General features: G+C 47.0%; 1 protein-coding gene across 20 annotated transcripts in view; it reads right to left on the minus strand.

Moving 5' to 3' along the window:
- LOC119436989 (long-chain-fatty-acid--CoA ligase 5) overlaps positions 1-25,962 on the minus strand; it is a 184,140-nt gene that overhangs the window by 132,347 nt on the left and 25,831 nt on the right. For 2 of the 20 annotated variants that reach the window (XM_049660167.1, XM_049660168.1), the window contains exon 1: positions 22,199-22,393. The exons of 16 other annotated variants lie outside the window; for them this stretch is intronic. In XM_049660167.1, the coding sequence (XP_049516124.1) occupies positions 22,199-22,220 (22 nt within the window). In that variant the 5' untranslated portion in view covers positions 22,221-22,393. Of the gene's footprint in view, positions 1-16,225; positions 16,589-22,198; positions 22,394-25,962 lie in introns of those variants that run through there. 2 more of the 20 variants (XM_049660169.1, XM_049660170.1) reach the window with 1 other exon arrangement.

Below are 25,962 nucleotides of genomic sequence, written 5' to 3' on the forward strand. Positions count from 1 at the left end.
GCAAGTGAACGAAAGGTCGTGCGGTTGATCGTACCCTGCTGGTCTTTTTGCCATAGTGTTTCAGAAGGTCCGATGCAGCTCACACGTGGCGCATGTGCGCACCGCTGTTCCTCTCGGAGTGCACGGAACTCGACTGAATTCCGTTACTATAGAGGTTAAAACGTCTGTGGGCAACGGCAGTTTTAATGTGCAGCGTTCTTTGCGAACTTAAGGCGTTTGGAGTCTGTCTGTCCTCTTACGTCGTGATGCCGTCGTGGTCACTTCTTCAACTGGTTATATATCACAATAGGCTTGCGGCGACATGACATGCATGCATGCATGCATGCATGCATACATACATAGTTGAGGCAGAAAGTTGGGCTAGTTGGTAACGAGCATAATAAGAAATGAACGATGTCATGGCATCAATGGCATGGTATATTTGTCATGGCATGTATGTCATGACATACATGGTATGAAAGACATGATGCCGTCCGTGGCCGTTTCTTTAACTCAATATATATCAGGTTATATGAAATGTGTGCATGACCTGACATTGAAACATGACGTGACATAAATGTCATGGCATGATTGACAGGCGTGTCATGACACGAATGACATGAATTACGTCCCATTTCGTGTGTCATGACGAGAGACGTACCAGCGCATGTCATGTTAAATTAAAGTCTGGGGATTTGATCCCACGCGCCCTCGGGCTTAGTAGCGCAACGCCACAGCATCTACGCCACCGCGGCGGGTGCATGTCATGTCATGATATCAATGACGATACGCTTGTCATGGCATGTATGCCATGACAAATTGTATGAATGACATGATGTTCTGGTGGTCTTTAACTCGATATATATCTGGATATGAATGACATGACAAGCGTGCATGACCTGACATGAATGACAATACATGCATGAGCTTGTCATTCCATGTCATTCATGTCATGTACGCATGTCTCGCCACGCATATCCCGATACATATCCAGTTAAAGAAATTACCACGACGTCATCCGCCTATGTCATTTATGTCATTCATGACAATCACACCATGACATGCATGTCATGTCATTTTTGTCATATGTGGCGCACGTTCTACCGTAATCACGTTTTTCAAACGTGCGACGTATTATGAAAATCCTCTCGTGTAACTATAGTTCTGTAATATCACATGACTGCGATTTAGAAAACAAACATTTTTAAAGCCAGGGTAGTAAGTTTTTTTTTTTTTTTTTTCAGCAATATCTATTTAGTGGTCGTGGACGTCGCGAAATCAACGCAATCCCATGAACCTGATTCAATAATATGCCTTAATTAGCATCTGGATTAGTAAATTTTGGGCAGTTGTAACTGAGGAAACGAATCTATAGCTCATGTTCAAGGCATGCGTATTTTTCACGAATGCCATGGTTGCCCGAAAATTTGAGATAATCATCCCTAACACCAGGGTCCTTCAAAAGTATTGAAGGACCCTGCTAACACGTTCCGCCAGAGCTTCATACGTCCTGCTGTTCACAAAAAAAAAAAAAAAAAAAAAAAAGAAAAAGAAAAAAACTATGTGGGGTGCCAATGCATTAGCTACAGATATTTAGAAGATGGTGCGAACCTGCTGATAATGAATACTTCAATACTGAGTCGCCGCGCATGCCAATGAGCTCGACTTGGCGTCGAATGTATGATTACGGTACACGTGGACGGAGAATGTTACATATACCGTAACATCTGGCAAATGTCGCAGTTGCTGAACATATTAGATGGCGCATTTTCGCACTTCCTTAGCCAAGACACGTAGTTCAGCTTTACGAAAAAAACAAAAAAAAAAACTTGCAAAAGAGTTTCTATAGAGTTCTATTGAAACTGTTGAAAGTTGCAATTATATTGTGTTGCGTAAACAGGAGCGCCGCCCTTCCAGCTCAACCGCTTGTCGATTATCGCGCAAATTTCGCACAGGGGGAGACTTTTCCAATGGGTTTTAGTTTAATACCACGTTTGCGAGCATTACTCCATTTGCGAGCACTGCCACTTTCACCGCCCAGCCGTGCCACGACTTGTTTACATGTGCGCGTATACAGCGTGAAAGACTAAGGTCCGTGCATGCAGCGCAGCATTAAATACTGGTACGCATTTTTTTTTTTTTTTTGACGATGCACAGAGGCATTTGGCCTTGCGCTGTGTTGTCTTAACACTGTAATAAAAGATCAATGACCTCGCGCCTTTCACTAACCTTCAGTTTCGGTTATCTTTACGCAGGACGAACCCAACACCCACGCCAACCGTGTCATCGCTGCACAAAGGAACAACACCTGCCGCGTACGTGTCAGCCATTGAAACGCACGAAACCGTGCACCACGAATGCTCAGGCAGCTCAGCGATTGAAACGCGATACTCAGACCCCCTGGCAGTGGGCGCTCTTTGCGCCCCGGGTGAGCGCTGGGAGTGCAAAATGCAGTCACAGTGTATCAGAAAGGCTCTCGCTTTCATGTTATACAAAAATGCACCAGCTCGGTGTCTACAGTGGCCACCGGTGGCACAAAAAAAGGGCTGGCTGCCACGCGCTCCGAGTATCGCGTCTGTACGTCGCGTGGAAGCGGCTTCCCTACTATCTTTATGCGCAATTATTGTACAATCCTAAAGATCGCGGTCACGGGGAGACCCATTTTTCGTTCTCTAATAATTGTTCCATGTTGTCCTTCCAAATTACACTCAAAAGTATAAGATCGTGTTTTCGTTTCTGCAGAGCCATTGTTTTACTCTTTGTTTTATTTCCTGCCGTTTCCAGGCATAGCGCACTGGTAATAAGTGATCGATGAGACGCGAACCTGCATGCCTAAGAGAAGCCAACCAAAACTCACGCCTTCGCAAATGTCTTCCTATATCGCATTATCCCCGTTTACATGAACGATATGCGTTAGAAAGATGATGCATGATTGTCGCATTCACGTATAGAAGAGAATCCCGAAGTACTAATTTTTTTTTTTTAATACGCCCGTTGAACATTATGTTAGCAACGCCCGGAAAATATTTTGCACGCCGCACATGCTATAGCGAAAAAACATGCGCACGCAGCACATCATACGTCCATTTAGATCAAGCCAAACCTCCCATTAGACTCGGTCGTGCGCACGACCTCTTGACCTCGCTCCTAGCAAGCCCGGCCAGCCTAGACGCGTGCCCTTGCAGAAACGGCAACGTTACGTTCGCCCAATCAGCGTCCGACACGCGCCGGCGCTGGATTAGTTCCAACTGCCACCAGCCTTCGCGTCAAGCTGGTTGATGGGAGTATATAGCAGGGGCACGCGTAAAGTTAGCCGGGCGGCTTATAAGAGCGAGGGGAACGTCATTTGCCAGCAGCGAAGTGCGCCCACAGCCGCGCGCGACACCGCAAATGCAGCCTGATCCACTGCGGTGCAAGCGTTGCCGCCACCGCCGTTCGCTACAAGCGCATCACAGCGGCGGGGTCTGACGTCGTTGGAAGACGTCATCGGCAGAGCTCGCGAGGGAAGCCCACTTGTCGGAGGGCGGGAGGGGGGTTCGTAGAGGCCTGAGGATTGCGCCGGCGACCCACTTGGACTGGATCCAGGGGCTCGACCCGCAGGTTCAGTAAACACAAGCAACCGCAGCGGCCGCGTCGCACATCGCTCGGCGGTTGTTCGCAACTGCTCCGGCCATGCCCTTTCACTGACTCCGACGACGACGACTTTGCCCTCCGCCGTGCTGTAGTTTCGAAATAAGAACGCTACAGAAGTCACGTCTCCGCGCGTAAATTTAGTCAACATATAATTAAAGCCTGTGGAAGTGGAAGCCAGCCGCTAAGCGAGAGAATCTAAGAGTGTCTCACGATCGGAAGGCGCAGATGATGACCAATGTAGAAAATACGCCTGACTGCTTAATCATCCACTAGACGGATTAAGGAGACGGTATTAGCGCACCCGCTGCTAACACCGGCCCTGTTAGCGCTTCTCCTTCATGCATGGCGCCAGACCCCACGCGTAGAGTAGTAAAATGCACCCAGTCACGGAATGTTAAGCAATAGTTATACACGCTCCTTTCGAAATAAATTGACTAAGAGGCGAACTGTTGGGAACTTGAAAGGCCATCAGAGGAACGGCGGGCTCCTAATAAGCTGAAGGGATTTGAAAACGAAGTATAGCGTTACCGAAGGGGATCAAGAGCACGTAATTTCACATGCCAGTTTGTTTTCTTCCTCTGTACAGCGCTCGCACGAGCTTCAAACCGGAATTAACTTTGCGCTGTATATATGACACTTCCCTCATTGTAAATATTTAAAACTACTCCGCGTGAACTACATGTGGCAGGTGCTACGATTAAAAAACACTGCGATTAGGCGATCGCACTGACTGTGCTCGTAGCAATAGCCGTGAAATAACAATAGAACGTAACGTCGCTTGCGCCAATACAGACGATGCGCTTGAAATAGTCCTCCAGATATCCTCGCTATATTTATAGCATCCTTAAAACAGTACCCAGCCCACCGCCGTAAATAAACGGTGCAAGAAAAACATCGCTAGTACGTACACCTGTGCTCTGTGCTCTAACATCAAGATCACCGGGATGGCGCGCGACCCGCACTATATACACACGGGCGCACCAACGATGCACAGGCGAGAGAGCGGTGGCTCGGTGCTTTCGCTTTTCATAATACACTCAATGTGAACGCATGGCTTTGCATGTGAACGATTACAGACAGTTAGCTCATCGAATGATTAACTTACGCTCTAAGCGTCGACCACATTTTGAAACAAATATTAAGGAGGGAGATAGAATACAAAAGGGCGCTCCTGCGGATCTATATATAGGATTATATGTAGAGCAACTCGTTCGTGTATATAAAGTGGAACGAGTGCAGCTTAATTTGGCGCTCGCTGAATAAGTACAGGTGAATTTCGAAAGTGCTTCTCTATGAAAAGCTCGTCATGTTTCATGCACAGCCTACTAGAATGCTGAATATTGCAGTGAGGGAGAAGGTTGTGTAACCGTTGCAGATTATATGCACGTGAGACAATGTTTTAATTAAAAAAAAAAAACACGAGATGGTACTACATAAATATATACCACTGACGTCATCAGTTCTTTTTTCTTAACTTATGCCCTCTAAGTTCCCGGGACACCTGCGGTTAAAAGGGTGTTCCACATCCGCCGCCATGAGTGGCACTATAGCGAACACTTCCAGTGTCGCATCTTGTATACACACGCATATACACCAGAAAGTGGACGGAGGGAACGCAGCCGCTGCAGCTCAATTAAACTGTCCTGAGGGACGCACAGTGAGGCGCACCGTACAGTGGAGAGCTCCGGGTTAATTTTGACCACCTGGGGGTGATTTAACGAGCGCCCAGTGCACGGCACACGAGCATCTTGGCTTTCTGCCCCCCACCGGAATGCGGCCGCCGCGGCCGGGATTGAGCCCGCGACCTCCTGCTCAAATTGCGCAACGCCATCGTCATGCACGGCGAAGATGTGGGTTCGGTTCCCTCCGACGGCAAGTTATTTCCCCCACCTTCATTTCTCTTTTTTTATTATTATTCCTAAATTTCAATTAAACGAAGAGTTAATTTTTCTTATGCTTTACTTCGCTTCATGCGGTTGTGACTAGCAGAAATCTGACCTCTCTGTTCCCCTTCTTCGCGTTAATATATTCATGGTCGTGCAGCACAGCCGTAGGCGCTGAGCCAAGCTTACTCTACAAGAAAACATACTGTCATACATTGTCGTGCAAAGAGGGAGAAAGAGCAACAGCTGATCTTCATCATCATCATCAGTCTATTTTTATGTCCAGCTGCAGGACAAGGGCGTCCCCCTGCGACTTCCAATTACGCCTGTCTTGCGCTAGCTGATTCCAACTTTCGCCTGCAGATTTCCTAACTTCATCGCCCCCACCTAGTTTTCTGCCGTCCTCGACTGCGCTTCCCTTCTCTTGGCACCCATTCTGTAACTCTAATGGTCCACCGGTTGTCCATCCCACGCATTACATGGCCTGCCCAGCTCCATTTTGTTCCGTTTAATGTCAATTGGGATATCGGCTATCCCCGTTCGCTCTGTGATCCACACCGCTCTCTTCCTTTCTCTTAATGTTAGTCCTAACATTTTTCGTTCCATCGCTCTTCCTGCAGTCTTTAACTTGTTTTCGAGCTTCTTTGTCAACCTCCAAGTTTCTGCCCCATATGTTAGCACCGGTAGAATGCAATGATTGTACACTTTTCAACGACAGTGGTAAGCTCCCAGTCAGAATTTGTCAATGCCTGCCATATGCACTCCAACCTAATTTTATTCTTCTGTAAATTTCCTTCTCATGATTTCCTTCTCAACAGCGGATCTAATGGAGGGCAACTAAGCGGCTGCTGACACTGCTCTTTTCACAAATGGAGAGAGAGAAATAAAGGAAGATTCTTTCTTTCTTTCTTTCCTTTCTTTCTTTCTTTCTCTCTTTCTTTCTCTCTTTCTTTCTTTCTTTCTTTCTTTTTTTTTCTTTCTTTTAACGGTCAGTTCTTTCGGACAGCTCAGCGTCACAATATGACAACAGTCCAGCTGTCTTCTATTCAGTTAAAGATCGAATGGCGCGAAATACAAATATATATATTTCTTCTCATAAGCAAGTACAGATGTATACGCATATGTGTCATGGGGAGCGTATACCTATACAGCAACGTTGGTGAACAACTTTGCTGAGTAAATACTTGGCTGTCGTAGCGACCTACATACATTCACGAGAGCTGACTGCCCGGAACGGCGGACGTAACATCCGCTGCACTGCATTGCGTGTCGTTTAATTCAGCGCACTTTATACGCAAATATCTCACTCGATAAGACATGCTATACAAACGGAGCTCTCTTTCTCTCTGTACATCTGTGCCGCGAAGCCCGCTGTTCCATCGCCTGTAAGCGCATAAAAGCGCTACAAGTTTTCTAGCTATTGCTTCGCCCCGGCCGAAGCCGCCGTTGTTTCGTCAGGAAATGCGCACACTGTGCTGGAGCAAACGCAGTTTCGGAATTACGGTTCTAGCTGTTCTGCTCTTTCTTAGGAGTATGCGCATAACGGCGGGCACGTTCTCAAGTTTTGGCACTGTACGTAGCAGTCACTATACTGCATGTCATAACCGCCCGCTATCGGTACAATAAAATGAAATCGACAGCCGCATAACAGCCACGGAGCGCTCGCGAAAATGATGGATCATACGCCACCCTGAAATATACCACTAGTTTGCGAATGTTGCATTTGCAAAAGCCTTCCAAACATTGTAAGAAATTTAGATAGGATGTAAATTCATACATCAATTTTGTCCGATTTAGATGCTACAGCGCATGCAGTTTATAAAAATGCGATATATGTTTTCGATGCTGAATTACGGAATTGTAAACTTCGTACTTCAATTTCTCTTTTTTCTTTTACCGATTTCCGGCAATTGTAAAAAAAAAATTCGTCTAAGCATGTCTTATGAGTTGTGAATGCGAAAGCATTAATGTCCAATTAAACACCGCTGAGCGGTCCTTTGAGTTTTGCGCTGCGCGTAATGTTTTCGAGTTTTGTTGTGGGTATGTTATCGAGTTTTGCGATTAAATTGGTGCAGGTTATTTATTTTTTGCACAGTTTCTACGTTAGCTTGTTGGTTGTAGACCGTAATCATTTCGACGATATCGCTGAGTAATCAAGGACGCCGCATGGCACCGACATCCTGCGCGACGAGAGACAGAGGAAGCAGCAGCCGCCACCAAGGCCGACAGGCGCGCGCAGCAGCTAAGTCCAGTATATAGGGACTCTAAAGTCCAGTGGGGATGAGAGAGATACGGACAGCGCGCCGGCTGCCGATAGCGACACGGCGGCACCCGCACCCGCGCGTCACGCGACTGCCTCGCCGACGACAGCCCATCTCTCCCCGCGGCGTCGAGGCGCGCTGATGACGTGGCGCCGTGGCGATGCCCTCTCCCCTAACGCAACAACTGGCACGCTAGCGCTGATGTTCCGATTAGCCCGCTCTGCTCCATCAAGGCGCGCTCGTGACGTGCGTCGCACCCAATGGGAATTTTGGTACCGTTTCGCTGCTACAGACGCCGGCTTTTACGCTCAATGGGCCATTTGACGCTTTGGCATCAAAATGTCATGGCCTAAATCAAAATTATCTCTACTGCTGTCACCGTGATTTAGCTTTCTCTCTTAAATGCAAAACATTTTATTCAACTCGGTTCAGCGGTTTCCCCCATTAAAAACATTTTTCCGTTTTACATGTATTTGAGCAGCCGGCATCCGAGACAGGCCCGAGCTAAATCTTCCTCTTAAACAATTCATCGCGGAGGTTCTACAGGAAACCCACGAAACATAACGTTGATATACGCAAGCTCACGGTCACACTGATGCACAAATAAAAAGAAAAGCGTTCAATAAAAAAAAAATTGGCGGAAGCTTCGCGGGAGCACTTATTTCGGTCAGACATCTCATACAGAATGCCGTCGAGCTGCCTGGCCAGGTGTCTAGCAGAATCGCCGATTCATTGCCAGTCGAGCAAATAGCTGGCCGTCTTCGAGATAAGGCTGACACACAACCGCACTCGTTTCCAAGTGCCGAGGTGAAGCAAGTCTCAGGATGTGCTTCTTTTTATTGTGTTTTCGTTAGCTGTGCGTCTTGGCATACGTCATGGCGCGAATTTCGAATTCTTTAAGGTCGATAACCCACGTGGTGGCGAGAAATGAAAACAGAACAAAATGTCCCTAATTCCTGGGTATGTTAAAAAGCGTGGTTCTGGCGTTGTCGATGCACATGGAGCCAATTGTAAGCCTGAGCCGTTAGACTAAGTTACATTGAAAATGCGCCGTTCTTGCTGAAGATAGCTTTAATGTATCGTCTGCATTTCTAATAACCGATACGCGAAAACTTGTTCTTGCTGACATATTTGTGAATCACTTTGTATTAGATAATATTCTGAAGCTAACACATCTATACTTAGGAACAATAACACTGTATGTTACTTCAGGTCACGAACTAAAGAACCTACCGATTTTGCAAGGAAAATAATCTATTTCTTAATAAATTGTGACAACACTGCTTGCCAGTCGGTTTATGACTGCTGCCTCAGTAACAAACGTCGTCAACGCGTACACCGTAGTTTGTTAATTGCTCCGAAAAGTGCAGAGGCGTTATCACTCGACCGCGAGGTGCGAGCGAGTGCAAACGGTACGCGCGTTACCTGCGCAAGATTTAAAAAAAAAAAAAAAACACACACACACAACGCTGGGACTGCTCCCAGAGCCGATGTATGGCGCAATCAGCTAACTGCCGGGTTGGCGTCACTCCAGACTTGCGTTAGGGCAGCGATGCAGAAAGCGCCTCAACGTATATACTATGTATACACTGACAGTGCCCATCCTATAGAAAGTCGCGCTCTGGCAGTCATCGTTTGCATCTCTCTGACACAATGTCATCGTGGCTCTCGGCCAAGACTATTGCGCCGTGCATAAACAAACCGATGCGGAAGGGAAAACAAGTGCAGTCAGTGGGGAAGGCGCGCTCATGCAATGACCCACGCCGCTGTGAATAACAGCTATATGCAGGGTGCTTTTTCTTTAGCTGCGCCAAACATTTAAAAATTGCCTGTGGCAGATAGCACAATGCTAGCACTTGATCTATATTACTCAATGAGGCGCCCATTACTTCTACGAGAAATAAAAATGCTTAATTGGATGTTTAACATAATTACGCTAATTAACATTTCGTTTAGTTACATTGCGGCACATGTTTCAATCTATAAGGTTTAACTAGTGAGTTTGCAAGGCATATCCACTTGGAACGAACTCTCAGGACTGCGCCAGTTTCGAAATGTTCATTTTCGAAGTGTCTTACGAAGTGCATTGGCGTTCAAGATACTTAAAACGATGTTTTATGTATTGAAGCACAAAAGTAACTGGAACGCCAATGTATTTCGTAACACACTGTGAAAATGAATATCCCGAAACTGGTGCAGTCCTGAGAATTCGTTTTAAGTGGATACGCCTTGCGAATTCACCGGCTATAATTCGTAGATCGATGATGGCTGGTGACTTATGGATTTTATTGGCGCGAAGGCCAGGTATGGCCAAAGAGCGCCAGAATCGTAGATCGTCTATGCGCTCTAAAGTATTTAATTAAAAGTTAATTCGAGTAATTATGTTAAGTATAATTAAGCATTTTGATTTCTAGTAGAAGTAATGGCCGCCTCACCGAGTAATTTAGATCAAGGGTTAGAATTGTGCTACCTGCCACGGGAAATTTCAAAAAATTTGGTGCAGATAAAAAGAAAAAAAAAGCACCCTATAGCCATGGCGTATTGCAGCCGAGCACGAGGTCGCGGGCTCGAATCCGGCTTCGTATTCCAAGATTTCGGCGTCCCACAAACCTCGTCCAGCCAGGTGTCGCGATTTGGTGACACACCGAATCTGAGCATCTAGCTCAATCCCAAAGGGATGTGCTTAAGCGGGCGAGGGGGGGGGGGGGGGGAAATCCTGATTTTGACGCTATGCGCAATCATACAGCTAAAATACACAGGTTGTTCCAGCGAACACTATCAATTTTTTTTATTATTGCCTGTGGCAGATAGCACAATTCTAGTCCATGAGCTGGTCTACTCGAAGAGGCGGACATTACTTGCACAAAAAATTCAAATGCATAATCGACTAATTAATAAAAAGCCACTAATTAAGTGTAACTGTATGTATGTACCTGTAAGTGTACCTGTGTAACATTATGGCTATTATTGCAATTTGCAAATTCTAGCATTGAAGCACAAACGTAACTGGAACGCCAATGCATTTCTCTGCAAAGTTCGGGAATTAATATCTCGAGACTGGCGTCGCCCTGATAATTCGTTCCAAGTGGATCCGCCTTGCAAACTCCCCCCGGCTAGAATTTGTAAATTTCAATGCGCCATAATTTAATTTGTTATAAACTTAGTGAATGTTTGTTCATTAGTCGATTATGTATTTCAGATTTTGTTGCAAGTAATGTTCGCCTCTTCGAGTAGACCAGCTTATGCACTAGAATTGAGATATCCTCCACAGGCATTTAAATAAAAAAAGTTTGAAATGCAAGGCTCGGTATATGTTGGCGTGCCGTCATGTGGATCAGCTTTTACTCAGGTGCACGAATAGCAGTCATGACCTCAGGAATACTACTTTACAGGCTGTCATATAGTGCAAGATAGTTCACCTGCCGAGTCAAGGTTCGTCTACAGTGTGAAAACGTGCGAATATAATGACATGCTTCCGTGCTAGACGCCGACTTCCGCTCTTCTTAACGAGTCCACAAATTTCACTCAGGCACGGAAAATGGTGCGAGACTAATTTTGAATGTTCTAACCCATAGCATAGAAGTGTTTCTAATTGGAAATCTAATGTTTTTCCTCGGCCGAAAAAATTTAGGCTATAAGAGTCTGCCTCAAGTGGCAAAATTAACCTGTAGCTTACACGGCGTCCCTTATAGGATGGCTCGCGTGTTACCCTTTGTGACCGTTGAAGCTCACGATCCACACAAAGCTAACACACATGAACTGCCTTGAACTGGAGGTCTGCGGCATTTGTTTAGTTTACGCCCAGTGAGCATTTGCACGCCGGTTCAGTGCGGGGAAATCTTAAGCGCGTGTCATCCAAGTCTATAACAATCGTGCGGATCCCTAGTCGCGTATATAACGTGATCTCTACAGTTACCCCGCTTAATAGGCTCCGCAAGTTTATATACACGCTCTGTATCCTAATAAATCCGTGCAGAGGCAGCCGGAAGCTGGCGTGAACTGACTGGTACATTTTCCAACTGTAGACAAAACGAGTCTTTCCCATCGCGGCGAAATGCAGCTGCCGTGTGGGACTTACAGCTGCAGACGCGTGTACGTGCTACGGATCAAACTGAACGCACCACAACGTGTGCAGCTGTGCATGCATCGTGCGAACTGTGCGCATAATACGCCCAGAACGAACTGTGAGGAGGCTATATGAATTCAGCAACAGCCGCACATGGCAAGTCCTTGATGACCGCCCCTAACTCATACACGGCACTGATGCCTGCGTGGAATCCGCCTTGGACAAAATTGACTAGTAAAAGTGAATACCTTTTTAAGAATACGTTGCGCCTGTTGAAAGTAAAACAAAAAAAAAAAAAATGGGGGAAGAGGGGGGGGGGGGTGGAATTCAGTGAGAAAGCCCCCCCCCCCCCCCCCCCGGCTCTTAAAGAAACTGAAGTCTTCAAGATGTGTCCTTTTAAGAAATATACCGCAAACATCCAAAGAACCATTTCACCAATAACCCCTATGTTCTCCCTGGCGAAGTATATATAGGTTTACGAAAATACTTGGGAACAGCGAGAAAAGACAGGACAAAGATAGACAACAGGAGCGCGGTCGTACCACGGATACTGAGAAGTGCCAAATCCTGAGGCGACGTTATATATGGGGCTATATGAGGCCGCACGCTGTACTGATTTTAACTGTTTGCGCACCTTCACTCAGTATATGTGTTCTTTCAAATAAAAGCTGTTAGTAAAGAAAACACACACACAAAAAAAGAAACTGTGCGCGTGTCATCTATTCTTGTCCAGACATTTCGCACTGTTACCAAGTGTTTTCGTAATGTAACAAAGAGCTCAGTTTTCAACCCTTCTGCAATTTATTCGGAGTATGTGTATACGTTGACGGCGCTTGTGCATAATCAGAGTGAACGTATTGCACTGGGGCAATAACTCTCGGAAACATAGTTACTTTCTCGAAATGTGTTTTGAGCACAATGTTTTCTTGTGTGAGTTAAGCTCATCATAGCACAACTATACTTGATTTGGCAAGGTGCAGACATTAAGAAAATAGCCACTCGTCACGATATATGCTAGGATCACGTCAGCACATTGCAAACTGTCAAGTATACATGTGCTATGATGAGCCGTAGTAAACTTGCGCTACACAACACGCAAGCAGGCTCAGTGTGTGTGTGCGCGCCACCTATGAGTCGTGCATCTCTTCCAGCTTGGTTGTGGGAAAGATGTACATCGGTCAGACCGGGTCAATGCTTTAATGATCGGGCGCGGCAGCACAGACTGAATCACTGTGAATGTCACGAATGGCTTTGGGTGCCTTCTATGCTATACATACATACTACTATAGAGGGTGTTTCAGCGAACACTTTCAAAAATTCTTAAAGGTTGCCTGTGGCAGATAGCACAATTCTAGTTCATGAGCTGGTCTATTCGAAGTGGCGGACATTACTTGCACAAGGAATTGAAATGCATAATCGAATAATTAACAGAAATGCACTAATTAAGTTGTTAACTAATTACCTGATGACCCATATTGCAATTTACAAATTGTAGCCGGGGAGTTCGCAAGGCGGATCCACTTGTAACGAATTCTCGGGATGACACCAGTTTCGAGATATTAATTCCAGAACTTTGCGGAGAAATGCATTGGCGTTCCAGTTAAATTCTTTAAAAAATGTCGCTTTATGCATTGAAGCACAAAATTAACTGGAACGCCAATGCATTTCTCCGCAAAGTTCGGGAATTAATATCTCGAAACTGGTGTCATCATGAGAATTGATTCCAAGTGTATCCGCCTTGCGAACTCCACGGCTACAATTTGTAAATTGCAATATGGGCCATCAGATAATTAGTTAAAAACCTAATTAGCACATTTTTGTTAATTAGCCGATTATGCATGTCAATTTTTTGTTCAAGTAATGTCCGCCTCTTCGAGTAGACCAGCTCATTAACTAGAATTGGGCTATCTGCCACAGGCAACCTTCGGAAATTCGGAAAGTGTTCGCTGAAACACCCTGTATATAGTATGTATGTATAACATGTTCCTGGTAAAGTATTTTTGCACAAAGAATCTTTCCTTTTCTTATGTGATTACAAAAAAGTACCGTATCAAAACTTCTACTGCGTACTTAAACACTTCAAATAACTAAAAACCTTCCAACTTGGCGTTTCCGTTCGCGAATATTCTCATTTCCAATATAATTTAAAACTCGGGTTTTTATACGTGCCAAAAACACCATCTCATAATGAGGCATGCGCCCGTATTGGAGGACTGCGGATTAATTTCGACCATCTGTGGTTCTTCAACGTGCACCCAATAATGCACGGTGCACGGTCGTTTTTGCATTTCGCCCCCATCGAGTTGATCCCGCGACCTAGCACTTGGCAGCGTAACGCCGTAGCCACTAAGCCAACCCACGGCGGGTCATTTCCAATATAATTTCAACCTGCTCCGCCACTACCAGACGTTGACACATCTCTAGTGTGTCGAGCTTAAAAGGAACATCCCCGCACGATGATGCACGGAGAAGAGCATTCATTATATGTCGTATGCGCTCAGCCTCTCAACTTCCGCAGGTGCGCGCCGCGAGACGGCACTGACCGTCGTGTCGGCCGACGCTCCCGTGAGATAATAACATCTGGGAAAGTTGTACTTAAAGCGAATAATTGTTCTAAATAACACTCAGTTGGCAGATGGCGCCCGTCCTGACGTATGTGTTATTTGTGCGAGTTTGTTCGGCGGGTGGGGTCGATAGGAGCCTGCCCGACTGCTCACTCAACTCGATAGTGTTGAGGGAAGCCACAAGCGAGTGGCCGCTGTGAATGCCGCATACGAAAGCGCTGAACCTGACAGGAGCTTATCAGCGCGCCAAGGCGAATGAAAGGAATAAATGCGACCCATTCACGCGTCCATCAAGTTTAAACTGAATGCAAAATTTCACGTTTGACAAAGGACAACGATACACGGCAGGTAAAAGTCACCCAAGGGCGACTTCGCCATATCTGCATGAACAGGCAAGAATGGTGAAACACCGAAATGAATTCGTGCAGAGGTAAATGAAGTTATATGAGAAAAAAACTCGTTCATTTCAGGTTATTGCGCAATTCTGTGCTCCTCGATCGTCAAAGTGAGCATGCAGCAACAGATTCCGCATACGGGTTCCATTATTTTTTTTTTTTTCATCTGCATAGATTAGAAAGTTCGAGTTTCTACATTCGAACTTGCGCGCGTGTATAGTAAACAAGACGAAGCACTGTCATTCAGAATGCCTTATGCATCCTGAAATGTCCTACCGGCATGCTACAGTAGAACACTTTGGCTGCGAGCTACGTGATCGAGCCCCTGCGCAGTTGGCTAATTAAAAGCACACGCGCCGGAGCTTCTACAGCAGTGGCTGGTGCCAATCCAACGCTATTGAATTCGTAACCATGCTTGCCGCGGGCCACTTGGTTGAGACACCCCTCTGTGGCACAATTTCCCCGGCCGCACGTATTTCTGAAATCTCATCCTATAGCGGGCTTTGCGAAATCAGAAATCCTGATCGAACTACTACGCCCATCGAATTACGAGCCATCTTATGTGCGCCTCAATTAACCTGGCCGTTCGCCAGCCCTTAACTGGTGCAGAAGCGCAGAAAACTGGTCATGGCAGCCAGCATTAATGCACGTCTACTGGGCTGACACGCGACGGTCGGTTAACTTAGCGGCGTGAACATACATTATACGAAGTCTCGCGGAGTCTGGTGCGATTATCCGCGACACGCGACAAAGAGAGGGGGGGGGGCATCAATTAAGTGTTGCCCCGTGAATGCGGCAGGAAAGCACTGGCATAACGGAAGGAAAAGCAGCGTTACTCTTTTGTCGTGGACTAAAGGCGCATTCACACTTGCGACTAGGCGAGGTCGCGCGACCGATTGCGACTGGCGACCAGAAAGCTACTCAAAACGAACGATGTTCACACTTACAAATGCGACCGACGAGTCGCTAAACCGAAATGTATCACGATGTGCCGTTCACGTCTGCTTGAAATGTCATCGCCGCGTAAAATAAGCGCCTGCGTATACGGACGTCCTGTTCCTTCGCATCTGATTGGTTCAGCTGTTCTGCGACTGCGGTCGCGCGACTGAAAAATCGAGCAGTGAGCGACTGGCCCAAAACGGTCGCATTTCGAGAAAAGCGACCATTTGCGACTACTTGCGACTGGTCGCTTTGCGACCAACTTGGTCGCGCGACCTCGCTTAGTCGCAAGTGTGAATGGGCCCTAAAGAACAGGTGCCCTTGACACGTTTTCCGAAGCGGAAGAACAAGATAGCTCCAATGTTCCTCACGCTCGTCTTATCTATTTCTGAGCGCCCCCACTTTCCCTCAAAGTGGTGGAGTAGGGAATTGACGCGTATCCCGGCAGAATACTCCGCGCGCGTCTTGCAAGAGCTGGCCGCGTCGCTGAACGCAAAAACGTTACCTCTTCGAGACGTCATGATGGCGGCACCAGCGGCCCCGTAGCTGGGCGGCGCGCGCGACCGGGCCAGACGGCGGCGGCGACCGTTGCGCTGCTGCAGCGTAGCGCACACCTTCGGAGGCGCAGCGCAGAACGACGACGTCGTCGTCGGCGTCCGACGACGCGCTCTTCAGGGCAAGCGGTCGTCCAGCCGCCCGGCGCCACAGCGTGCCGCCATCCGCTCGCAGCCAGCCCGTCGCACTTTCGGCGCCAGCGGTGTGCAGCGTCGCCGTTTCCCAGACACCCGCCGCTCCTGCAGGCAGCCGCCGTCCGAGACGCGGGAGGCGTATGCGCCGGGGGACGCGACACGAAAGGGGTGCGGGAGCCACGCGCGCGTGCCAAGTTCCGTTTGCTCACTGCGCGCTTTGCTCGCGCACATGTCTCCGCCGTCGGAAATAGCCGGGCTGCGCCGCACCGGCCGGCCAGAGGGGAAATCAAGGCACCACTCCGGACGGGCCGCATAGAAATGCGCGCCTTTGTATACGACAACAGCGGGCTCTTGGTTTGAACTGCGCATGTCGCGAGCAGCGCAGTGGCAACTTTAAGCGCTGAACGCGCAAGCCTCTCGGTTCTATTCCATTTTTTTGTCGCTCTGAAAGGCCGATTCGCGATCTCATAACGCAGCCGAGGTGCCGCGCGATCCAATTACGGAGAGCGAAAATGATTGGTTCGACGGAGAATAATGCTTACGTTCCGATTCTAGTTCTATGAATGAATGTCGCTTGGCGGCGCTTCTTTGTAAACAATACAAATCGGATTAAATCAAGCCGGATAGGTGACTATTTGCCACCGCCCCATTTAAAAGGGGAGGCCATTAAATCATCATCATCATCATCATACATCACCGAGGCAAGTGCGCTGAAAGAACGAGCCCCCACTGAAGATAAGATAGAAACGCAGGATGTATTGCCGTATGAAGAGGCAGGCAATTGGCTCCGACGCCAATTTCCTCTTCTATACGTGGTTTGTGGGTCACACACGGATGCGACCATATTACTTTACGCGCAGAGCGGCTTCGAAAGTCCGGCTTTGCTATACAGATCAAGAAGAGCCTTTGTCGGCACTACACCCAAGTAGTGTATATAGCTGGAATTAAGGCTTGTCTCCTGACGCCCACCAATTTAATTTAGCTTCAAGATAAGACAGTACTAACAACGCCTACGCTTAACGAAAATCGGTTAATGAATGCTTCACGTAGACACGAGTAATGAGCCTAAAATGAGCATATATATATATATATATATATATATATATATATATATATATATATATATATATATATATATACACGGCAGCACATTGCGCTTTTCTTCGGTTACACATTTTAGGCTCATTACTCGTGTCTGCGTGAAGCATTCATTAGCCGATTTTCGTTAAGCAAAAATTGGATTATATATGATCCGGGTGTCTTAAGCATGCAGCGACGAATTTAAGAGTGTACTCCAACTACTCTATAACCTGGTATGCCACCTATACCAGTTTTTTTTTTTTTTTTTTTTTTTAGCTGCACCAAATTTTCAAGAATTGCCTGTGTCAGGTAGCACAATTCTAACCCTTGAGCTAAACTACTCGATGAGGTGGCCATTACTTCTACGAGAAATCAAGATACTTACTTGAATAACTAACACAATTGCAATAATTAACTTTTTAATTAATTACTTCAAACATGTATTTCAATTTACGAATTGTAACCGGTGAATTCGCAAGGCGTATCCACTTGGAATGAAGTCTCAGGAGTACACCAGTTTCGAGATATTAATTTTCGTACTGTCCGACGAAATGCATTGGCGTTCCAGTTACTTTTGTGCTTCAATGCGTACAACAGCGTTTTCTTTAAAAAGTGGAACAACGTACAGAGAGTTTTTACTTCAAGTCCGACAGCGGATATCTCGAAATTGGTGTCATCCTCAGAATTCGTTCTAAGGGCATGTGTCTTGCTAACTCACTAGCTAAAACTGGTAGATTGAAATATGTGCCGTAAAGTAATTAAAAGGTTAATTAGTGTAATTGTTAGGTATTAAATGAAGCATTTTGATTTCCCGTAGAAATAATGGCCGCCTCATCGAGTAATTTAGCAGAAGGGTTAGAATTGTGCTATCTGCCACAAGCAATTTTTTTTTCCAAATTGGCGCACCAAAAAAAGAAGAGAGAAAAAGAGAGAGAGAGAGAAAAAAAACGCCCTTTATGCAATGCGGTCAGTTAAAGCAGGCGCAAGCACCCAAGTAGTGAGTCAATTTTCTTTTTCTCTTAACGCTAATGGCATATGTAGAACTCATGCGAAAATTAAGAGAGAATAGGTCGCACATCTTGACACGGTTGAAACCCATCGCGAGAAGAGAACGCCAAAAGACGCACAAATAAATTTGTACTTGCACAACGTGCACTTATATGTATACACACTGACGCGCGGCAGACCCTGATTGCCTCAGCGCAACGTCAAACATGCTGATTGTCAAACATGTCGACGCCGAAACACGATTGCGCACAGGTGCGTCAGTTTCGTTTATCTGCTGCTTTGTGTAACAGTAAACAGAACGAGATGCCGAGGAGAACGAACACGAGTGTTTTCGGACGCGGCCGGCTGGCAGCGGCAACGGTTCAGCGCGACGCAACTGCTATACAGCCTCGACTGGGCAAAGGAGGTCATCGGCGAGAGGATAACGAGAGATGTGTCAGCAAAATTACCCCGTGGAGGCACGACGATTTGACCCATCACGCAGACGTATACTGGCCGACACACGGATGTCGCGATGCATATAATGGCCAGGTCGAGACCAGCGACACGGATATATACGTGAGCGCTCGTTTCGCCGCTCACGCTGGCGGCCGAGTGTAAAGCTTGGAAGCATGGAAGATCATTCATGCGAAATACACATGGCGGTGCACGAAGCTCCGCCTTAAGTGCAGGCACCGCCTCGCGAGTAAATGGTATGCCTTGCCGGTGTTGTGTTACTGAAATGCGCGGAACAGTCGTTGGAGTGTATAATTTCCGCTACTTACACGCCCAATCCGCAATTCGATCTTGGGCAATAATAAACTATATAGCTATATACTCGTACCACTAGCCCCAACAGCGAAGTCTCCTGTAGCTTTTGTGCGCCATGATGTTGTGCGAAGTCTCGCGCCAACTATGCACAACCATTGTTTGTGTTTGCCTGAGCTGTTATGCTTTTCCCACTGCGATGTCTACACCGTGACGAAGGCCTCTCCCTGCTATCTCCAGTTATCATTGTCTTGAGCTATAGCTGATTCCAATTTCTACCTGAGAATTTTCAATTTCATCACACCACCTACTCTTCTGCCGTCCTCGACTGCGCTCCCCTTCTCTTGGCACCCATTCTGTAACTCTAATGGTCCATCGGTTATCTACCCTACACATTACATGGCCTGCACAGCTCCATTTTATTGCGATAGCAATTATATGGACACTCCAAAGCAGATTTCTGCCGTCAGCATCGCCGTCGCCGTGAGGCTCCGTATGACGTCAACGGCGATGAAATCGTCGCCGCGCTCCGGACGCTGTATGTGCGAGTGAAAGGGCGCGAGGGACGCGCGCTTTCGCGGGGAGCGAACGCACGTCGGTGAGCAAACGCGCGTTCTGCGCCGTGCTCCCTGAAGGGCTGCAGAATTAAGCGTCTCTTTCCTCCTTTCCATATATAGAGAGCAAACGCAAATTTTTCCGACGCGCGAAAGGCTGTGGGGGAACGGAAGGGAAGGAGGGGAGGCGACGTTTAGCTGCGGCACCAATACGTATTTATATAAAAACGCCGCACGCGTTCGGTGCGAACGCGGGCAAAAAGCCGACGGCGTCGACAACAGTTCTGCGCGTTGGTGGTTCTGCGCGTTGCTGCATGTCCAAGTTTATACAGCTGATAAAACTACTATCCTTACTCCGCATCATCATCATCATCATCAGCCTATATTTATGTACACTGCAGGACGAAGGCCTCTCCCTGCGATCTCCAATTACCCCTGTCTTGCGCTAGCGTATTCCAACTTGCACCTGCAAATTTCCTAACTTCATCATCCCATCTGGTTTTCTGCCGACCTCGACTGCGCTTCCCTTCTCTTGGTATCCATTCTGTAACCCTAATGGTCCACCGGTTATCCATCCTACGCATTACATGGCCTGCCCAGCTCCATTTCTTCCGCTTAATGTCAACTAGAATATCGGCTATCCCCGTTTGTTCTCTGATCCACACCGCTCTCTTCCTGTCTCTTAACGTTAGTCCTAAGATTTTTCGTTCCATCGCTCTTTGTGCGGTCCTTAACTTGTTCTCGAGCTTCTTTGTTAACCTCCAAGTTTCTGCCCCATATGTTAGCACCGGTAGAATGCAATGATTGTACACTTTTCTTTTCAACGACAGTGGTAAGCTCCTGTCAGGATTTGGCAATGCCTGCCGTATGCACTCCAACCCAATTTTATTCTTCTGTAAATTTCTTTTTCGTGATCAGGGTCCCTTGTGAGTAATTGACCTAGATAAACGTACTCCTTTACAGACTCTAGAGGCTGACTGGTGATCCTGAATTCTTGTTCCCTTGCCAGGCTATTGAACATTATCTTTGTCTTCTGCATATTCATCTTCAACCCTGTTCTTACACTTGCTCGTTTAAGCTCCTCAATCATTTGCTGTAATTCGTCTGCATTGTTGCTGAATAGGACAATGTCATCTGCAAACCGAAGGTTGCTGAGATATTCGCCGTTAATCCTCACTCCTAAGCCTTCCCAGTCTAAGAGCTTGAATACTTCTTCTAAGCATACAGTGAATAGCATTGGAGAGATTGTGTCTCCTTGCCTGACCCCTTTCTTGATAGGTAACTTTCTACTTTTCTTGTGGAGAACCAAGGTAGCTGTGGAATCCTTGTAGATGTTTGCTCGGATATTCACGTATGCCTCATGTACTACTTGATTACGCAATGCCTCTATGACTGCTGGTATCTCTACTGAATCAAATGCCTTTTCATAATCTATGAAGGCCATATACATTACTCCGTATAGCTCTCTACTAATTTGCTATCGCAATTGGTGCTTCGCCTTTCGGGTGAAACTGCGACAAATTTTTTTTCTCTTAATGTCAATTAGAATATCGGTTGGTCATTTATATAGCTCTATGTATACAGTCGGTGTAGCGGGTAATGGTGAAAAATGAGCAGCAAGCGAGTGACACACACATGGTACTTGCGCACTCGTCGCGAAGGCTCAGTGTCTATGACGTTCTGCTGTGGCACAGGAGGTCGCCGGTTCGATTCCGGTCCGCAGAAGTCACATGTAGGCAGAATGTGCGGGTATAACGCTAAAACGATCGTGTACGAATCCTTGGGTACACATTAAAGAATCTTGGTGCGCAAGCATATTCCGCAGTCCTCCATTACAACGCCCTAATATACAACGCCCAAAGTAACTCTGCGTTACTTTGGCACGTTATAGGATGAATGGATCAAATTCAAGTGAAATAAGTACTACATTAAAAAATACACTCCGTGTAATCAGTTCGCTTACGCGGCGACTAGTTGAAACAAGCGCCCTTAAAACCAATGCATTGCTTATCGCTTAAACAGGCCCAAGAAAAAAGCAACTCGACACGTGCCGATCGAGACAAGCGCACCCGAGTTGGATCAACGGTTTTCACATTCGAACAAGGTTACACATCCCACAAAAGCATTCTGTCACCTCCCTTGAACGGCCAATCCACAAGATCGGCGTAACGTTTGGTCCTTTGAAGAGACGGGGGGTAACAATGAAATAAAGAATGTATCTAGACGTACGAGACATGTAAGTATACGAGAACCGCCGGAGGCTACGCACGCCGCCGTTGCGGCAGCACGTGAGCGGGCAAACCGAGCCGATCGCACCGCGCCACCACGAAGCATGGGAAACAGGAAGCTATTCCAGCGCACGAAACAGAAAAAATCCCCCCCGTCGGGAACGCAGCTTACCTGGTGTAGTTGCCGATCCCATGACGACCAGGCAGGCGTGCTCGTCGAATATAGGAGTCACCGAGGGCCAGTCTCAGCTCGCCTGTCAGCCGGTATTCTCGATGGCAGAAGCGTTTGTGCTCGCACGTGCGTATATGTGTGCATTCGAGGCAATTTCGGGCTGTGGCTGGCGCGATCGCGCTGCCACGGTGTCGCCGGTCGGTGTCGCCAACGCTGCTGTCACGAGAATCGAACTGCGATTGCGGAGCGGCGCGAGAGCACCCGGTGTGCGCGTGGGGACGGCAACAACGTGTACCGCAGGAGAAGAAAAAAAAAAAAGGAAAAAGAAAACCCGAGAATGGTGGACGACGCGAGCTGCACGTGGCGGAGCGGCGAAGCGCCGATTGCCGTTACTTCGTCGTCGTCGTCGGTCTCGCCACCGCTGCCGCCGCCAAGAGGCAATTTCGACCCGCTGCGCAATGTGCGTACGCACAAATCCACCGGCGTGCGCTCAGCTGTCGCGTTTCATTCATCCGCCCGCGAAACGTGAATTTTGAGCTTCGCGTTTTTTTGCTGCTTCGCTTCAGACGCCCTGTCTTTGTCTCGGAGGTCTCCACGTATCTCTGTCTCTCTCCTTTTGACGCAGGTTTGTTTGAAGCCGTTCCCATTACGGCTCGCAGACAAAAAGTCGTCCACGCTTTCCAAGTCTGCTTCGAATATTGCAGCGTCACAGACTGTGGCGCTGCTTTCCGTTGGCCTACTTCTTTCTTTCTTTCTCGCTTTCCGCACGCCCGTTATCGTGCACGATAGAGGAGTGAAAAAAAAAAAGACTTCTAAAAGGAAATTAGAAGTTTAGGCGACTTCATGATTCGGTTTCTGCGTGCGATGCCTTTACCGTATACGTAAAATTCGTTCTACGACCGCCTGTACCCAGATGGCCGGACCATCGGGGCAGGTGGCGTCACTTTGACCTGCAATCTCTTCTTCTTCTTTCTTGGGTTTTACGTGCCAAAACCAGTTCTGATTATCAGGCACGCCGTAGTGGAGGGCTCCGGATTAGTTTTGACCACCTGGGGTTCTTTAACGTGCACTACAACGCAAGCACAACGGCGTTTTTGCATTTCGCCTCCATCGAAATGCGGCCGCCGCGGCCGGGATTCGATCCCGATCTCATGGTATCGAGAGCGCCAATAACGGCTGCAGAGACACACGAATTAATTATTTGCGGTGCTATTGTACCACAAAGAGTTGAGTGGCATGGCTACATGGTTAATGGGTAAACTTAATAAGTAAGTCAACGTCCAAAATGTTAGTGTAAGGAACACTCCCAAATAAGTAATGAGGTCAGCGTATTCAGGTTTAACCCAAGGTTTTTTTCTTTGAGGTGTCAGTCAACTCGAGTGCACACCGAGAAAAATAAGTATACACCAGCCACGGTAGCACAGTGGCTATCGCGTAGAGCTGTTCGGCACGAGGTCGCGGGATCGAAACCTGGCCGCGGCGTCCGCATTCCGATGGGGGCGGAATGCGAAAAACGCCCGTGTACCGTGCATTGGGGGCATAATATAAAGAACTTCAGGTGGTGAAAATTAATCCGGAGCCCCCGCTACGGCATGCTTCAATATCATAGCGTGGTTTTGGCGATGTAATAAAACCACATAAATTAATTAATAAATAATTAAAAAAAGAAATTTTGTGAGTCGACTAAATCAAAGGCACGTGACCTTTAACTGTGCAGTCGATTAGGCGGTGACAGAAGAAGAACTGAAGAAGCCTATAGCTCAATAAGTCCGCCGTAAACTTCCAAGTTAACAAAGAAAAAAAAAAGAGAGAGATAACGTGTGCTGCAAGTCGGAACAGGAATACATACGCGCCTGCGCATACGCGTACGACTCGACCCTAGCTAGGCCCCCGAGCGCGTAAGTACGATCCCTATAATTGATGACTGAAGTCGGCGCACGTCGCGACAACGACGACTTCAGCGTGTGCATGCATGACGCCTGCCATGCCAAACGGATCCAAGTCCGCAAACTTGGTCGAACCAGCGAAGCCAGCACGTCCTCTCGCTTTATATTACCACGCCCTGCGCATTTTTTTTCTAGCGCACTTATGCAAGTCATCTTTGCGTATACCGGTTATTCCCGCGACGACTTTCTCCAGGTACAAGTAAGGGAGAGCAGGAGCATTCTGCGCAGAATAAGAATTTTTGCTGGCCAGGAATAATTCCAGCGGCGGACATTTGTGCCAGATAATGTAGCATACGGCAGATCCCCCCCCCCCCCCCCCTCCCAATAAACTTGCACTTATTTTGATGCACGTCCTGCGCAGTCAGTACGTGCTCAAGCCATATCTACCTTGTGTATAGGAAATCTTGAGGCTAGCACCAGTTTCGAGATGGCGACTGTCTCTAAAATTGCGGCGAACTGCAGTGGTATTCCAGTTATGATTTTCCCGCGAAGCGGCGATTTATTTATTTATTTATTTATTTATTTATTTATATAAACGAGGGAAGAAAGGAAACAGCAAGGGGCTCGGTTTTTTTAATCACACACACACACACACACACACACACACACACACACACACACACACACACACACACACACACACACACACACACACACACACACACACACACACACACACACACACACACACACGAAGGAAGTAGTTCTTCGGATCTCGTGTTTCATAAATTGAAAAAAGTGCAGGCGCGCGTAAAAAAAAAAAAAGAAAAAACTTTTTTTTTCTTTTTTTTTTTTTTTTACGCTTTGGCCGGGGTCCTGCCTTCATCAAGAGTGCGATTGCAAGCACCCAGAGCTCAATTTATACATTTTTCTCTGTAAGAGTGAAAAATAAAGAGAGAGCAAGCAAGACGGAGAAAGAAAGCGTAGGTAGCCTCCTCTTTCTTTCTTTTTTTTTCTTCTTTTTCTTGACGAGCGCGCGCGTGCGTGTGTGCGTGCGTGTGTGTGTGTGTGTGTGCGTGTGTGTGTGCGCGCGTGCGTGTGTGCGTGTGTGTGTGTGTGTGTGTGTGTGTGTGTGTGTGTGTGTGTGTGTGTGTGTGTGTGTGTGTGTGTGTGTGTGTGTGTGTGTGTGTGTGTGTGTGTTGGTCTCTTTTTTTTCTTCACTCTCACAGGGAAAATATATATAGGGTGTCCCAACTATCATGCATGCAGCGAGATTTAAAAATATGCAAATGCCATGTAGCTGGACAGAACCAAGGTAATGCTGTTTGCCGTCGCTTGGAGATACTCAGAGTAATTTTTGGCAATCCGCCTAGTTAGATAATTAGTAATAATTAATTATTTACTTCTCAAATATTATAATTAGATGAAAAGTGCCAATGAGAAAATTGTGGAGCAACATGAAAATCTACCGATACAGCTTTCTGGTGCTCAATACGTGGTACATAGAAGTGGTTTTCCGAGCGTGAAAGAAGCCCGCGAATACACGCAAAGTGCCTGGAGTGGCCAGTCGCGCGGCTATTTTGCGTGCATTCGCGGGCTTTTTTCACGCTCGGACCCCGCTCTGGACCCCGGCCGAAACGTCAGTAAAGTCCTGTTATGTTTTTCTACGTGCTTATATATATATATATATATATATATATATATATATCTTGTGCCCACTGTGTTTGCATGTTGGCTATGGCGTTGCGCTGCTCGCCATAAGGTCGGGGGTTCGATTCCTCCACGACGGTCACATTTCTATGAGACGAAAAATGCATATTTATACAAGTACACGGCCGTCGTTGCATTTTTCGTCTCACTGAAATGCGGCCGTCGTGG

This window comes from Dermacentor silvarum, chromosome 1, assembly GCF_013339745.2.
Source record: "Dermacentor silvarum isolate Dsil-2018 chromosome 1, BIME_Dsil_1.4, whole genome shotgun sequence".
NCBI lineage: Eukaryota > Metazoa > Arthropoda > Arachnida > Ixodida > Ixodidae > Dermacentor > Dermacentor silvarum.